This window comes from Equus caballus, chromosome 5, assembly GCF_041296265.1.
Source record: "Equus caballus isolate H_3958 breed thoroughbred chromosome 5, TB-T2T, whole genome shotgun sequence".
Classification (NCBI taxonomy): Eukaryota; Metazoa; Chordata; class Mammalia; order Perissodactyla; family Equidae; genus Equus; species Equus caballus.
The window spans coordinates 93,416,760-93,435,130 of NC_091688.1; the positions used below are offsets into that span (position 1 = coordinate 93,416,760).

Here is an 18,371-nt window from a genome sequence, read left to right on the forward strand (position 1 = left end):
AGATATTCTTTATCAAGTAGAGAAAGTTGTCTTCTATTCCTAGTTTACTCAGAGTTTTTATTGTGAATGGATGTTGGATTTTGTCAAATGCCTTTTCTGCATCTATTGATATGATTATGTGATTTTTCTTCTTTAGCCTGTTGATTTGGTGGATTACATTAATTGGTTTTTAAATGTTGAAGCAGTCTTGCATACCTGGGATAAATCCCACTTGGTGGTATGTGTATTATTCTTTATATACATTGTTGGATTCAATTTATTAACACTTTTTCAAGATTATTGCATCTATTTTCATGAGAAATATTGGTCTGTCATTTTCCTTTCTTCTAATGTCTTTTTCTGGCCTTAGTGTTATGATAATGCTGTCCTCAGAGAATGAGTTAGGAAGTATTCCCTTTGCTTCTATCCTCTGGGAGACTGTGGAGAACTGGTAAAACTTCTCCCTTAAATTTTGGTAGAATTCCCTAGAGAACTTATCTGGGCCTGGTGTTTCTGTTGTGAAAGGTTATTAATTATTGATTCAATTTCTTTCATAGATGTACATTTGTTCAGATTGTCTATTTTATTCTTGTGTGAGTTTTGGCAAATTTTGTCTTTCAAGAAATTGTTCCATTTCATCTAGGTTATCAAATTTGTGTGCGTGGAGTGGGTCATGGTATTTCTTTATTATCCTCCTAATGTCCATGGGATCTATAGTAGTATTTCTTCCTTCATTTCTGATATTAGTAAATTGTGTTCTCTCTCTTTTTTTCTTTGTTTGGCTAGAGGCTTATCAATTTTATTGATCTTTTCAAAGAACCAGCTTTAGGTTTTATGGATTTTCTCTATTGATTTCCTGTTTTCCATTTAATTGATTTCTGCTGTAATTCTTATTATTTCTTTTCTTCTTCTTACTGTGGATTTAATTTACTTTATTTGTTTTAGTTTCATAAGGTAGAAGTTTAGAGTATTGCTTTAGGTCTTTCTTCTTTTGTAATATATGCATTCAGTGCTATAAATTTCATTCTAAACACCACTTTTGCTGTACCCCATGAATTTTGATAAGTTGTATTTCTATTTTCATTTTGTTTAAAATATTTCTTAATTTTTCTTGAGTTCCTCTTTGGCCTATGTGTTATTTATAAATGTGTTGTTTAATCTCTATATATTTTGGGGTTTTCTAGCTGTCTTTCTGTTATTGATGTCTAGTTTAATTCCATTGAGATATGGCATAGGTATTGTATGATTTCTTTTAAGTTTGTTAAGGTGTGTTTTATGGCCCAGAATGTGGTCTATCTTGATAACTATTTCTTGTGAGCTTTTGATGAAGGTATATTCTCCTGTTGTTGGATGAAATAGTCTATAGATGTCAATTATATCCAATTTGGTGTTGTTGAGTTCAACTACGTCCTTACTGATTTTCTGTCAGCTGGGTCTGTCCGTTTCTGATAGAGGGATGTTGAAGCCACCAACTCTGACAGTGGATTCATCTGTTTCTTCTTGTAGTTCTATCAGTTTTACTTTACATAGTTTCACCCTCAGTTGTTAGATGCATAAACTTTATTAAATGACTGTTATGATTATGTAATGCTATTTTTATCCCTGATAACTTCCCTTGCATTGAGATCTGCTCTGCCTGAAGTTAATACAGCTACTCCTTTCTTTTGATTAGTGTTAGCGTAGTATATATTTCACCATCATTTTGCTTTAATATGTATATATTTATATTTAGAGTAGTTTTTCGGTAGACAACATAGAGTTGAGAATTTCTTTTAATCTCCTCTGACAGTCTCTTTTAATTGGTACATTTCGACCGTTGACATTCATAATGATTTATTCATATAGTTGGATTAATATCTGCCATATTCATTACTGTTTTCTATTTGTTGCCATTATTCTTTGTTTCTGGTTTTTTCTTCTACTCTTTTTCTGGCTTTCATGGTTTTAATTGAGCATTATGTTTGATTCCATTTTCTCTCAACATATCAGTTATGGTTATTTTACTTTTTTCAGTGTTTGCCCTAAAGTTTGCAATATTCATTTACAACTGATTCAATTCTATTTTCAAATAACACTATGCCCCTTCCTGAGTAGTGTAAATTTTTCTTATTAAGAAATTGTAATTTCTGTGTAGATGTTTTTCTGGATGTTTTGATTAGTTTTTATTGTTTTATATCCATCTTCTGGCTCATCACTCTTTCAAGTTTATGGTTTTACAGTCTACAAGTGTGGAATAAAAATAAAAGTTGAAAATGGTGGTTTTCACAATATTTTATAATAGAAATATACAGCCTTCTAAATTTTAGAAATCAAATACATTTAAAAGAGAAAAAATCAGATGTCTTGATTACAAGTGAATCTTGATTCCTTGTTTCAAATGACTTCTTATGTTATTTGAAAACGTGTAGAATATACCACGAAAATATAATGTTTCAAAAATTAAGCTTATTTATAAACTTATAAACCAACTTGATTCTATTTTCATTTGCCTTGAGATACATAATGTTCTGACTGTTCTACTAGAACCTCTCTCTTTAAGTTTTCAAGTACATTTTCTCTGTGATGTAAAATCAGGGCAAGTCTTCATCAAAACAGAATTGACTCAATAAATCTATTGGCCAAATAAAAATATGTAAAAAGTATAATTGCTATATTTTTGATGGGCTTAAATATATTGTAGACATTCTACACCAAAAATAGTTTGCAACCACAATAGATGTAAAATATTACTAATTATAATTCTTATAGTTAGATTTTTTTAAAAAATAAAACTTTGTTTTTTTCCCTTTTAGTGATTTTATTTTATATGCGGAATCTTAGTAGCTTTTGTGATAATTCTGGAATCCAGTGTCCATAATTCCATTTATTTAATAATGTTATAACGAATGCTTCCAAAATAATTTACTGTAACATAGATGATCAAACCCAATATTATATTTTAATACACTTTTTACTTAAAATAATAAAGTATCTAAAATTCCAGTGAATGACTGTGATGTCTAGAGGTCATTGACACAGTCAGCAAAGCATTTCCATGAAAATTTCTTTTAAATATTTATTATGTATCCACTTGAAAAGGAAATAAATGAATAAATATTTTTTACTTTTCAATATTTAATTTAGATATTTGTTAATTATAAGCTCATATGATTCACCTCATGTATTTGCCACCAGTTTTTTTAAATGGAAAAAGTTGTGAACAAAGATGAGACTTATAATTGATGTATATTGTATTTTATAAAGATATGGTTTTTACAGTATTAAAAATGTATGATAATTTTAAAATTGGTACTTCAGTTTTTACAAACTAATGAAAGATTTACTGACAATGATACTGATTTCTTTTTACCACAGAACTTCTTTGAAATTATAATTGAAGTGCTGATGGTTTCTCTGTGTTGCTGTACTTTAAATTTGCCTTTTTAATATTATATTATTATTTGAACTTGATAATATACACATTTGTATGCACATTTTGCAAAGTAATTGTAAAATCATCAAAGCCTAAAAGGGACAAAAGTACCTGGATTCCTCTTTAATGGTCGTATTTAAAATTGGCAGCAGTTGGTTAGCCAGCTTTTAAGTAGGTGGAGGAGGAGATATCAATTGTAGTGGTTTTCAGCTTCCCTTGGTGGACAGTCTAATCATCTGGGCACTTAGCTGCAGAGATAAGATTCAGGAGGTATGCAATGGGGCCTAGGAATTTGTGTTATTCTAGTTATTCTGATGTACAATAAAGAATGAGAGACAAAATTAAATTTTGCGTGAGGTAGTGTAAAACAAAATGTGAAAAATCTCCACTTATCCAAAATGATTGGGGTATGTGACAGACTGTTTAAAAGAATAGTCCAAATAGCTGAAACATGGTTTATATTCTGAATGTTTAAATTCTGAATGAATTTACTAGTTCTTAAAGAAATGGAAAAATTGGGGCTCGTCCCATGGCTGAGTGGGTAAGTTCACATATTCTGCTTCAGTGGCCCAGGGTTCACCCGTTTGGATCCTGGGTGCAGACCTACACACTGCTCATCAAGCCATGCTGTGGCAACATCCCACATAGAAGAACTGGAATGACTTACAACTAGAATATTAACTATGTTCTGGGGTGGGCTTTGGAGAGGTGAAAAAAAGGAAGATTGGCAACAGATATTAGCTACGTTTATTCCTGTTCCCTACTAATCATATGTTAATCTTTCCTCTGGATAGTAATAAGTTGATATTGTATAATAATGTTCTATTCTGGAATTTTTGTGTATGCGTTTGAGGAAAAGTGGCTCTGAGCTACCATCTATTGCTAGTCTTCCTCATTTTATTTGAGGAAGTTTGTCATTGAGCTAACATTTGTGCCCATCTTTCTCTGTTTTATGTGGGATGCTGCCACAGCATGGCTTGATGCACGGTGCTAGGTCGGTGCCTCAGATCCAAACCCACAAATTCCAGGACACTGAAGCAGAGCACATGAGTCTAACCACTACACCACCATGCCACCCCCTGGAAATTTCTTTTTTTTTTAAAGATTGACACCTGAGCTAACAACTGTTGCTAATCTTCTTTTTTTTTTCCTGCTTTTTTTCTCCCCAAATCCCCCCAGTATACAGTTGTGTATTTTTTAGTTGTGGGTCCTTCTAGTTGTGGCCTGTGGGACGCCACCTCAGTGTGGCCTGATGAGCGGTGCCATGTCCATGCCTAGGATCCGAACTGGTGAAACCCCGGGCCACTGAAGCGGAGCGCGTGAAATCAACCACTTGGCCACTGGGCTGGCCCCGGAATTTTTTTTAATATTAAGGTTATTTATATACTAGCAAATAAATACTGTTGGTGGAAGTGAATATTAATGCAATCGAGAGTGTGAATATAAATTAATCTAGTATATAAGACTGATTTTAAGATTGTTTAAGAATTCATATCATACCAAGTAATCAATTGAGAATGGTTTAAAAATTAAAATACAGTCATGCATTGCTTAATGCTGGGAATACATTCTGAGAAATTTGTTGTTAGGTGACTTCATTATTGTGGGAACATCATAGAGTGTACTTACATAAACCTAGATGGTATAGCCTACTACACACCTAGGCTAGATGGTACTAATACTATGGGACTACCATTGTATATGTGGTCCATTGTTGACTGAAACATTGTTATGCAGTGCAAGATTGTATATAAAAGAAAAATCAGTTAATAGGAACCAAAAAGTATATTTCAGGTACCTGGGATAAGATTCAGTATTTAAGCATTAAATTAACTGAATGACATGCCAGATATGGAAGAGATATATTTTGGAGTAAGATTTCTTACTGTATGATAAAAGGAACCTCACAGGGTACGGAGAAACATTTTTTTACCCCCCTCACTAAAGATCTGAAAGGCAAGTAAAGAGTTAATTGCTTTTTATCACAAAAGATCCTTCATATAATCTGGTTAAAGTATTTAAAATATAGATATTTATAGAGACTTCTGGGGTGAGATAATAACAAAATATGTCCCAACCCCCAACCATTTGAGACTATAAACTAGGATTATAATATTTTGCAAGTTTATTTATTGAAAATACATTTATGACTGATTTACTTTTTTCTGCTTACTTTGTGTTTAATTTGCTCTTCTTTATCTAGTTTCCTAAGGTAGAAATTTAGATTGTTAATTTTAGATCTTTTCTAATACATGGATTCAATGCTGTAAATTTCATTCTAAGCATTGCTTTCACTGTATCCCACAAATTTTGATAAGGAATATTTTAATTTAGTTGAAAATATATTTTAACTTATCTTATGATTTCTTCTTTGACCCATATGTTATTTAGAATGTGTTGTTTGATCTCCATGTATTTTGGGATTTTTCTAGCTATCTTTTTCTTTTTGATATCAGTTTATTTCCACTGTGGTCTGAGACAGCACTGTATGCTTTCTATTCTTTTAAATTTGTTAAGGTATGTTTTATGGCCCAGAATATGGTCTGTCTTGGTGAATATTCCATGTGAGCTTGAGAAGAAATGTGTAATCTATTTTTGAGTGTAGTTACAGACAGATGTCAATTATCCAGTTGACTGGTAGTGCTATGGATTTCAACTGTGTTCTTTCTCATTTTTGCCTGCCAGATCTATCCATTTCTGATAGAGGGGTGTTGAAGATTCCAACTATAGTAGTAAATTTATCTATTTCTTCTTTCCAGTTCTCTCAGTTTCGCCTCACGTATTTTGATGCTGTGTTTAGGCACATGTACATTAAGGATTGTTGTGTCTTCTTGTAGAATTGTCTCTTTATCATTATGTAATGCCCCTCTTTATTCCTGATAATTTTCCTTGCTCTGAAGTCTACTCTGAAATATTATAGCTTCTCCAGCTTTCTTTGGCTGAGTGTTAGTATGGTATATCTTTCTCCATCACTTTACTTTTTTGTTTTTTTACTTCTTTTTTTTAATGTGTCCTACAGAAGAATGAATATTTTTAATAAAAGATTAATTCCCATACCAAAAAGTCACCCTTTTAAAATGTACAATTCAGTGAAAAATATTTTTAAATAAAAACAACTTGGTTGTCTATCAACACCTTTTTATGTTGTTAACTGTATTCTACAATATAAGTTTTAATACTTTCATAGTATTACATTGACTGTAATGCAATACTTTAGTTAATTTCACTTTTTAAGAAATTTAGGATGTGTCATGTTTTTGCTAGTATATACCATATTTAAATGAATATTTTTGTAACTATCTTTTTTTCATATCTGTCTTTATTTCTCTTATTATACATTCTTTTTTAGAGGTATAACTGACATGTTACATTATATTAGTTTTGGGTGTACAATTCTCTTTCAGTATTTGTATATATTGCAAAATGATCACCACAATAAGTCTAGTTAAAATCCGTCACCATACTTAGTTACAAAATTTCTTTCTTGTGATGGGAACTTTTAAAATCTACTTTCAGCAACTTTCAAATATGCAATACAGTATTATTAACTATAGTCACCATGCTGTACCTTACCTCCCCATGACCTATTTATTTTATAACTGGAAATTTGTGCCTCTTTACCTTCTTCACCCATTTTCCAACCCACTACTCCCTGTCTCTGGCAACTACCAGTCTGTTGTCTGTATCTATTAGCTTTTTTTCTTTTTTTTTTTAAGATTCCACATATAAGTGAGATCATACAGTATTCGTCTTTCTTTGTCTGACTTATTTCACTTAGCATAATGCCCTCAAGGTTCATCCATGTTGTTGCAAATGGCAAGATTCCTTCTTTTCTATGACTGAATAATATTCCATTGTATATGTATATATATATACTGCATCTTCTTTATCTATGACTGAATAATATTCCATTGTATATATATATATATACTGCATCTTTATCCATTCATCCATTGGTGGACACTTAGGTTGCTTCCATGTCTTGGCTGTTGTGAATAATGCTGCTAGGATACATCTTCAAGATAATTATTTCTTTCCTTTGGATATATATTCAGACAAGGGATTGCTAGATCATATGGTAGTTCCATTTTTAACTTTTGGGGAACCTCCATACTCTTTTCCATAGTGGCTGCACCAATTTACATTCTCCCCAACAATGCACAAGTGTTCTCTCTTCTCCACAACTTTGCCAATGCTTACTTCTTCTCTTTTTGATAATTGCCAATTCTAACAGTTGTGAGATGATGTCTTGTGGTTTTGATTTGCATTTCTCTAATGATTAGTGATGTTGAGCACATTTCCATATATGTGTTGGTCATTTGTTTGTCTTCTTTGGAAAAATGTCTGTTCAGTTCCTTTGTCTATTTTTTGGTCAGATTATTGTTATCATTTTTTGCTACTGATTTGTATTAGTTCCTTTTACATTTTGGATATTAACCCCTTAGATATATGATTTGCAAATATTTTCTCCCATTCCCTAGGTTGCCTCTTCATTCTGTTGGCTGTTTCTTTTGCTGTGCAGAAGGCTTTTAGTTTGATGTAGTCCCAATTGTTGATTTTTGCTTTTGTTGCATGTGTTTTTGGTGTCATATACAAAATATCATTGCCAAGATCAATGTCAAGGAGCTTTTTCCCTAGGAGTTTTCTTCTAGTTTTATGGTTTCACATCTTACATTTAAGCCTTTAATCCATTTAGAGTTAATTTTTGTGAGTGGTGTGGATAGTGGTGCAATTTCATTCTTTTGCATGTCAATATCCAATTTTCTCAACATTTATTGAAGATACTGTCCTTTCCCTGTTGAGTGTTCTTTGTTCCCTTGTCAAATACTAGTTGATCATACATGGATTGGTTTATTTCTGGGCTGTCAATTCTTTTGCATTTGTCTTTGTACCTGTTTTTATGCCAGTACCATACTTTTTCAATTTGTATAGCTTTATAATATGTTTTGAAATCAGGAAGTGTGAGACCACCAGTTTTGTTCTTCTTTCTCAGGATTTCTTTGCCTATTTGGGTTTTTTTGTGGTTGCATATGAATTTTAGGATTGTTTTTCCTTTTTCTGTGAAAAATGCTGTTGGAATTTTGATAGGGATTGCATTGAATCTATAGATGGCTTTGGGTAGTATTGACATTTTAAGAATATTAACTATTTCAATCCATGAACACAGGTTATATTTCCGTTTATTTGAGTATTCTTCAATTTCTTTCATAAATCTCTCAATTTTCAGTGTGCAGACCTTGCACCTCCTTGATTAAATTTATTGCTAAGTATTTTATTCTTTCTAATTGTAATGGGAGTCTCTTCTTTATTTCTTTTTCAGATAGTTCATTGTTAGTATACATAAAATGAAACTGACTTTTGTATTTCCATTTTGTATCTTGCAACTTTACTGAATATATTAGGTCTAACAGTTTTTTGATGGAGTCTTTAGGATTTTCTATATATAAGATCATGTCATCTGTAAACGAAGACAATATTATTTCTTCTTTTCTTATTTGAACGCCTTTTATTTCTTTTTCTTGCCTGATTGCTCTAGCTAGGACTTCCAGTATTATGTTGAATAGGAGTGGTGAGAGTGGGCACCTTTGTCTTTTTCCTGATTTTAGAGGAAAAGCTTTCAACCTTTTACCATTGAGATGATGTTAGTTGTAGGCTTGTCAAATATGGCCTTTGATATGTTGAATTACATTCCTTTTATTCCCACTTTGTTTAGAGTTTTTACCATTTAAGGATGTTGAATTTTGTCAAATGTCTTTTCTGCATCTATTGAGATGATCATATGATTTTTGTTTTTCAGTCCATTAATGAGATGTTTCACATTCATTGATTTGTGTTGTTGAACCACCCTTACATCCCAGGGATAAATTCCACTTGATTATTGTGTATGATTCTTTTAATGTGCTGTTGAATTTGATTTGCTAGAATTTTGTTGAGAATTTTTGCATGTATATTCATCAGGGGTATGACTTGTAATTTTCTTTTCTTTAGCGTCCTTATCTGGCTTTGGTATCAGGGTAATGCTGGCCTTGTAAAATAAGTTTGGAAGTATTCTCTCCTTTTCAGATTTTTGGAACAGTTTGAGACAGATTGGTATGTATTCTTCTTTAAATGTTTGGTAGAATTTGTCAGTGAAGCCATCTGGTCCTGGACTTTTCTTCAATGGGAAGCTTTTGATTACTGATTCAGTCTCCTTACTAGTAGTTGGTGTATTCCGATTTTCTGTTTCTTCATGATTAAGTCTCAGCAAATTTCATGTTTCTAGGGGTTTATCCATTTCCTCTAGGTTGTCCAATTTGTTGGGGTAGAATTGTTCCTAGTATTCTCTTTGACCCTTTGTATTTGAATGGTGTCAGTTGTAATGTCCCTTGTTTGCTTTCTAATTTTATTTATTTGAGTCCTCTCTTTTTTTTCTTGTTAATTCTAGCTAAAGGTTTGCCAGTTTTGTTTATCCTTTCAAAAACAAACCCTTAGTTTTGTTGATCTTTTCTTGTTTTTTATTCTTTATTTCATTTTTTCTTGTCTGATCTTTGTTATTTACTTCCTTCTGCTAACTTGGCTTTAGTTTGTTCTTGTTTCTTTTGTTCCTGGAGTGTAAAGTTAGGTTATTTGAGCTTTTGTTTTGATGTAGTCATTTATTGCTGTAAAATTCCCTCTTTGAACTGCTTTTACTGTATCCCATAAGTTTTGGTATGTTATGTTTCCATTTTTGTTTGTTCCAAGTTCTTTGTTTTATTTCCCTTTTAATTTCTTCTATGACCCATTAGTTATTCAAGAGTAGAAGTCTTTTAAACTTTTATTCCCCAAAGTTTGCTGTCTTTCTAAGGAAAGGAAGTGATAGGCAGCTACATCTATGAAACAAATATTTATTGAAATCTGATTCAGTTCTAGGTCTCATGATAAACTATGAAAAATATATAGCTAACTACATAGTAAGTGTGGTATTCTCAGGGTGCATGTAAATTAGTTGGAAAGAAAACAATTAGATTATATGACATATAAATATATAATTACTAAATTGGGAATGTAAGCATAAAACTGGAATCTAAATGATTAAGAATCAGCTACGCAATGATTTCCTGAAGAGAGTTATACCAAGAGAGAGAAGTAAGTATGACATCCTTAGACAGCAGAGTTCAGCATATTTCATTAACTAAGAAGGCACTGTTATTAATTGTTTAGAGTTTTAATTGTTGAGTTAATTAAAAATTATTCCAACTTTCCCATTTTTCTTTACAACATGTTAATTTAATTGTTTTCATGCAATTTGCTTTTAAACATAAAAGAATCAGGCAATGTAGAGTTTTTTAAAATTCTGTAGCTATGAAACTTTAAAGTTCTCTCATCACTCTAGTATTTAATTCTTAAAGAGGATTTTTTTCCCCATTATTGGCATATTTTTGATTAAAGCTAGGAAGTAGTTGTCCCAAATGAATAAGAAGACATTCAATGAAGTAACATTATGAAGATTATCTCAGATTTGGATTTGTGTGACCTAATAAGTTTTTCTTCCTCAGACTATATGTCTTATTTGTAAGCAAAGTTCCCAAGTGAGGCAATAATGCTGATCACACCAACTCCCTCACTAGGAGTTATAAAGAAAAAAAAACTATACATATTTAAGCATTTTGGGGAAGAGAACTATGTTATCTTATGAGACTGGTTAAAACAATATCAGTTAAATTCACAGAGCTAGTAACAAGATTGTTCAATTTCTAGCTACAGTTAGAATGCTTCACTAAGTGCAAAAGCTTTCATTTAGTCAAATTATCTAGTGTGTCTGATATCATAAAGGGAAATAGAAAAAAATTTACTTTTGAATAATACCAGTAGTAGGTCACTGACATCATGTTCAATTGACGTATGGATAGTATTAATCCAGAAAACTTTAAAATAAAATATTTTAATTTCTTGTTGATGAGTTTGTAGACATTATAACTATATTTAGTTGATAGCACTATTTAGAATCTCTGAAAATAAATGCTAGGAAGAAGATTACATCTTCTATGGAAAATATAAAAGTAAACTATTAGAGATGGAATAATCAGTTGAGAAATGGATCCTTGAAATAAAAGATTTTATTTATTTTATATAATTTTATATATATCTTCTTTTGATATATATATAAATATTTTACATATATAAATATATACTTATGTACCAATGCAGTAATGAGAGATATAAAGTCAGCTTCAGCTTTATGTGAAGAAATGGGATCTCTGCTACCATGTTGATGTGTGTTGGTTATCCAAAGATTTTGTTATGAGTTTATGAGCTAAAAAACTTTAATTTTAGTTAATAATAGTGCATTAAGATTCCATCATAAATTGTAACAAATATTACACTAATGCAAGATGTGAAGTGTGGAGTGGGGTATTAGGGAGTATATTGGAACTCTGTGTACTGTCCACTCAATTTCTATGTAAAACTAAAACAGCTCCATAAAATAAAGTCTATTAATCTTAAAAAAGTCATTTGACTATTAAAAAAAAGGGAAAAAATATTTGTTTGGTATATTACTTTCACCTTACAGATTTCTTGCAGAATTGTTATTGACTTCAAAAATTGAATTTAAGAGCTGAAACTTTTGAGCACTCCATTGTCTGTCTTGAAACATCATGATTTATGCCCTAGATATGGTCTCTTATAAGCCCTTGTTATAAACTGGCATTAGACTATGTTAGACCAAAATGGAAAAGTTGGTCTTTGAAAGCAGAACATGAGGAAAGACTTCTTAAAGACTTCTAAATAAAGAGTCTTAAAGTTGAGATGCATTCTGGACATTGCCCTTCATTTCAGAACCTACAGAGTTTATTGAGTTTGTAAGGGTTTATTCATCTCTATTTATTCCATGTCTGGCTCCCTCTGTTTGGAAGACTGGTTTACTTGTAGTTTAGGCTTGTCTTTCTCGGTGTCCGTGAATTACCTAGGTGCATGCTAAATTACAGATTCCTTGGCCCTCAGCCCAGAGACTGTGTTAATGTAGTTATGATGTGGGCCCAGGAATCTGTCTTTTGATTAATTCCTTTGGTGATACCTAGAGTTTGAGGTATAATTCTAGAGGATTATAGTTTTAGGCCTTGGCTAGGATATAAAAAGTAACCATTATATTGAAAGAGTGCAAGGGTTTATCTGGATTTTCACATTTATTCTTATTTGGATTGTGATCTACCTCCACATGGTAGAAATAGTCTCCCAACCGGGAAAGTGGTTAATCTTACCAAATGCCTTCAGATAGGCCACTTGCTAAACTATCACTAGGTGACTGCCTTTTATGAAGCCAGAATTGCCCACAGTTAAGGAAAATTTTGTAATTTAATTTTAATTTATAATAAAATACTATATAAAATTATGTAAAAAAGATTTTATCCTGAAATTTTAGATAAACTTAGAGTTCAAAACCATTAGACTTCTCTATCTTATTTGCCTAATTGAATTGGACATAAAAATAAATGATGTAATTGCAAATTGTCTTTTTAAGGAATAAATGTTTATAATAGTTGAAGCACTTTATTACACCTTAATTTCGTTTAGCTGCATTTTTCAGCCTCTTCCACAAAGATTATCACTCTCCTGACTTGCAGGTTCATCATTCAGTGCATTTCTTTCCTTAACAGAATCTTTTAAATAAAATTATTGTACAAAGTATGGTATGGTATAGTTTTCTTTGTTTTAGTTGTCTTACCTAGAGGTGATGTTTTTATCTCAGTTATTTCACTGAATTCCATGTTCTCTAAGTATTCTAGAAAAAGGAAGTTTTTGTTCTTATTGATATTAGTTCATTGTTGAGGGCAGTGGTGCATTTTTGAGTTGTAGTTATATAAATGTTAGACATTTAAGATGTTTTGGGTTAGAAGGTTTTATGGGAATTAGATTTTTATTTTAACTTTTCTATCCATTTTTATCTCACTATCTGTTAGCAAATATTTTTTGTTTTCAGATGGAGTTATTTTGTTGAAGTTAAAAAACCGTTTGAAAGCAATTTCCCATTTTTCCTAGATGTTTCACGGAACAATTACAGAAGAGCTAACCAATCATGAAGAATGGAGTCACTATAATGAAAACGTGATACAAGATCACAAAGATTTTGTTTTTGTGAAGTTCAGTGGCCTTCATTTAAAATCTATGGAAAATTTGCAATCTTGTATCTCTCTTAGAGTATGCATCTTTTCAAACAATTTTATTACAGATATTCGTCCACTTAAGAGTTGTATAAAATTAGTCAAACTTGATCTCCATGGCAACCAGGTAAGCAATAGCCATTTCAGATATTTTCAGATAAATGAAATTGATATGTAATAAGCACTTATGTAACTATTCACAATATTTCTTGCAGAATAGTCTTTTATATAAAACATAAATAAAAATATATAATGTGTATAAATACAAAATTTAAAATATAAGCAAACATTGTAAATTAAAAATATATAAAGAAGCATTGTGTGATTTGGTTTATTTTACTTCTTAAATCCATAGTCTAGATTAAGAATACTTTTTGACTGCTTAATTCTTTTTTTAATGACATATAATTGACATACATTATATTAAATTCAGGTGTACAACATAATAATTTGATATTTGTGCATGTTGCAAAATGATCAACACAATAAGTCCAGTTAACATCCATCACCACACAGTTACAATTTATTTTTAACATGATGAGTACTTATAAGATCTACTCTTTTAGCAACTTTCAAACATACACTTCAGTATTATTAACTGTAGTCACCATGCTGTACATTACATCTCCTGGACTTATTTTTCTTATAACTGGAAGTTTGTACCTTTTGACCACTTTTACCCATTTCACTCACCCCTGCCTCTCACAACCATCGGTCTGTTCTCTGTATCTCTAAGTTCTATTTTTAAAAATTTTTTTAGATTCCACAAGGTCCATCTATGTTGTCACAAATGGAAAGATGCCATTCTTTTTTGTGACTGAATAGTATTCCATTGTGTGTGTGTGTGTGTGTGTGTATGTGTATGAATAACACTATTTCTTTATCCTTTTATCTACTGATGGACTACTTAAGTTGTTTCTGTGTCTTGATGATTGTAAATAATGGTGCAGTGAACATGGGGGTTCATATATTTTTTTAAGTTAGTGTTTTTGTTTCCTTTGGATAAATACCCAGGAGGAGAATTGCTAGATCATATGGTAGTTCTATTTTTGAATTTTTTGGGGAAGCTCTATACTGTTTTCCATAGTGGTTGCACCAATTTACATTCCCACCAACAGTGCACAAGGGTTCCCTTTTCTCAACATCCTTTCCAACACTTATTTCTTGCCTTTTGGATAACAGCCATTCTAACAGGTGTGAGGTTATATCTCATTGTAGTTTTGATTTGCATTTTCCTGATGAGTAGTAATGTTGAGCATCTTTTCATATATGTGTTGGCCTTCTGTATGTCCTCTTTGGAAAACTGTCTACTTGGATCCTCTGTCCATTTTTTAATTGGATTGTTTGTTTTTCTGCTATTGAGTTGTGTCAGTTCTTTATATCTTTTGGATGTTATCAGATATACGATTTGCAAAAATTTTCTCCCATTTGACTGGTTGCCTTTTCATTATGTTGATAGTTTCCTTTGATGTTGTCAGGGAGTGGGAAATTCCCCCCCTTACGTCTTTCTTGTGTTGTTATGGCTGGACTAATAATAAAATTGACACGAGCAGATTAACAGTAGAAAAACCCACTTTTATATGTACATATTGGAGATGAAACAGAAGTGATACTCCAATGGTGAATAAAGTAGGCAATATATCTATCTTTTACACAAAGAAACAATAAATTCATGAGGAATGATAGGACAAGGAAACTTAGGTTTGGGGTATGTAATAAGAGAGATATTTATACAGTTTAGGCTTGACATAGTAAATTAGCAAAGTTTGTTTATATAGGTTTTCTTGGGCCTGAATTCCCTAGTTCTGGTGAAAGGATGCAGGGAGAATACCTTTTACAGGGGGGTTTATTTCCTGGTTTCAGGGAGAACCAAGAGAGAAAGGTGAGAATGCCTTTTTTTTTTTTTTTTTTTTTTTTTTTTGCATTGGCTGCTTCTCAAGTAAGTGTAATTCAAAATAATCAGTATACCATTGTGGAATATTTTGGGGTGGCTTGCCCTGGGCCCCAACACTGTGCAGAAGCTTTTTATTTTGATGTAGTCCCACTAGTTTGTTTTTGCTGTTGTTGCCTTTGCTTGTTGTGTGAAATCCAAAAAGTCAGCACAAATACTGATGTCAAGGAGCTTACTGCCTATGTTTTCTTCTGGGAGTTTTATAGTTTCAGGTCTTATGTTCAAGTCTTTAATCCATTTTGAGTTAATTTTTGTATGTGGTGTAAGATAGTAGTCCAGCTTTATTAGTTTGCATGTTGCTGTCCATTTTTCTCAACACCATTTACTGAAGACACTGTCATTTCCCCATTGTTTATTCTTAGAATATTTGTCATAAATTGACCATATATGCGTGGGTTCATTTCTCATTCTCTATTCTGGTCCATTGATCTATGTGTCTGCCTTTATGCCAATACCATACTGTTTGATTGCTATAGCTTTGAAATATAGTTTGAAATTGGGGAGCATGATGCCTCCAGCTTTGTTTCCTCTCAAGATTGCTTTGGCTATTTGGATTTCATATAAATTTTGGGATTGTTTTTCTGTTTCTGTGAAAAATGCCATTGGAATTTTGATAGAGATTGCATTGAATCTGTAGATTGCTTTGGGTAGTATAGACACTTTAACAATACTAATTCTCCAAATCTGTGAGTATTTAATATCTTCCCATTTATTTGTCTTCAATTTCTTTCATCAATCTCTTACAGTTTTCAGTGTACAGATCTTTTGCATACTTGTTTAAATTTGTTCCTAGGGTTTTATTTTATTTTATTTTTATTTATTTATTTTTTTGAGGAAGATTAGCCCTGAGCTAGTATCTGTGCCCATCTTTCTCTATTTTATATGTGGGACGCTGTCTACAGTGTGGCTTGATAAGCTGTGTGTAGGTCCGTGTGCAGGATCTGACCTGGTGAACCCTGGGCCACCAAAGCAGAGCATGCAAACCCAACTGCTATGCCACCAGACTGGCCCCATATTTTAGTTTTTTGATACACTTGTAAATGGGATTGTTTTCTTAATTTCTCTTTCTGATAGTTTGTTATTAGTGTATTAAAATGCAACAGATTTTTATGTATTGATTTTGTATCCTGCAAGTTTACTGAGTTTGTTTATTAGTTCTGCTAGTTTTTTGGTGGACTCAGTCCTTAGGGTTTTCTGTATATAATACCATGTCATCTAGAAATGGTGACAGTTTTACTTCTTCCTTTCTAATTTGGATGGTTTTTATTTCTTTTTCTTGACTACTTGCTTTGGCTAGGACTTCTAATACTATGTTGAATAAAAGTAGCAAGAATGGGCATCTTTGTCTTCTTCCTGATCTTAGAGGAAAAGCTTTCATTTAGCTTTTGACTGTTGAGTATGATGTTACCTGTGGGCTTGTTATATACAGCCTTTATTATGGTGAGGTACATTACTTGGATACCCATTTTTTGAAAGTTTTTATCCTAAATGGATATTGAATCATATCATATGCTTTTTCTGTATCTATTGAAATGATCATATGATTTTCATCATTCATTTTGTTAATGTGGTATATCACATTGATTGATTTGACTCCTTAATTCTTCATGTAAAGAAAGTATTTTAGAAAAGTTTAAAGAGTCAGCCTATTCCAAATTAATTTTTACTGAATGAAGTATATTTGTTTATTCATTTAATTGCACTAATAATCATAGCTTATTCCTGATGCCCAGTGTATTTTGTTTTTACTCCAATCATTTGGATAATTAGAAATTCTGTTTTGCTTATTAGTGGGAAATTTGCTGAAAATAGTGAATTTTAGATGTTTGATGCTTTTCCATTTTCCATGCAATTTATAGAAAATGAATATTTGTATTTAAAGTATTATTGTTAATAATATTTCAGATAAAAAGTCTACCAGATACCAAATTTTGGAGTGGATTGAAGAACCTAAAACTCCTCTATCTTCATGACAATGGTTTTGCAAAGTTAAAGAATGTATGTGTGTTATCAGCCTGTCCAAGCCTCCTTGCCCTCACCATGTTTGATTGTCCAGTAAGCCTTAAAAAAGGATATAGACATGTTCTTGTCAACAGTATGTGGCCTCTCAAAGCACTGGATCATCATGTGATTTCTGATGAAGAAATAATTCAGAACTGGCATCTTCCTGAACGATTCAGAACATACAACTGTCGACTTTTCTTTAATTTCTGCCCTGCTTTGAAAAAGGTAATTGGCTTCATTTTAAATAAATTTATAGAAGTGAAATTTTAACTTCTAAGTTCTATACCCAAATTATATAGATTAATATTTCACATCATGATCATTTATATAAAATAAACTAGTGAATATATTAGTATTGTCTTATATCTGAAAACTTAAAAAAGCTTGTGTGTCTACTGCATAAAAATTGTTGAGCAAAGAAGTATTAAATTGTAGAGAAACAAATATTTGGGTTTTTTGTTTTTGGTCTTCATTGTTTTAATAGCTTTAAGGAAGTATAGCTTACATATTATGAAATTCACCCATATTACATGTATGATTCAATTATTTTACTAAATTAACAGTGCTGTATGACCATCTCCGCAATCCAATATTAGCAATTTCCACCACTCTAAAAGTTTTCCCTGTTCCCATTTGCAGTTAATCTTTACTTCCTCCCCCTAGTCTTGAGTAACCATTGATTTGTTTTCTCTCTATAAAAGTTGCTTTTTTAAACATTTTATATAAATGGAATCATACAATAGGTAGTCTTTTGCATCTACATTCTTTCACTTAGTGTGATGTGGTTGAGGCTGCCTCCTGTTGCAGCAAGTATCAGTAGTTTGTTCCATTTTCTTTTTTCTTGGCTAAGGAATATTTGCCCTGAGCTTATATCTGTTGCCAATCTTCTTCTATTTTATATGTGAGC

The 18,371-nt window shown here is 31.8% G+C and overlaps 1 protein-coding gene across 1 annotated transcript in view; it reads left to right on the forward strand.

The window, feature by feature from the left end:
* The window catches only part of LRRIQ3 (leucine rich repeats and IQ motif containing 3), a 205,454-nt gene that overhangs the window by 5,367 nt on the left and 181,716 nt on the right, over positions 1-18,371 (forward strand). The window contains exons 2-3 of the mRNA XM_001497830.6: positions 13,388-13,636; positions 17,366-17,689. Coding sequence (XP_001497880.4) covers positions 13,388-13,636; positions 17,366-17,689 — 573 coding nt within the window. The remainder of the gene's footprint in view (positions 1-13,387; positions 13,637-17,365; positions 17,690-18,371) is intronic.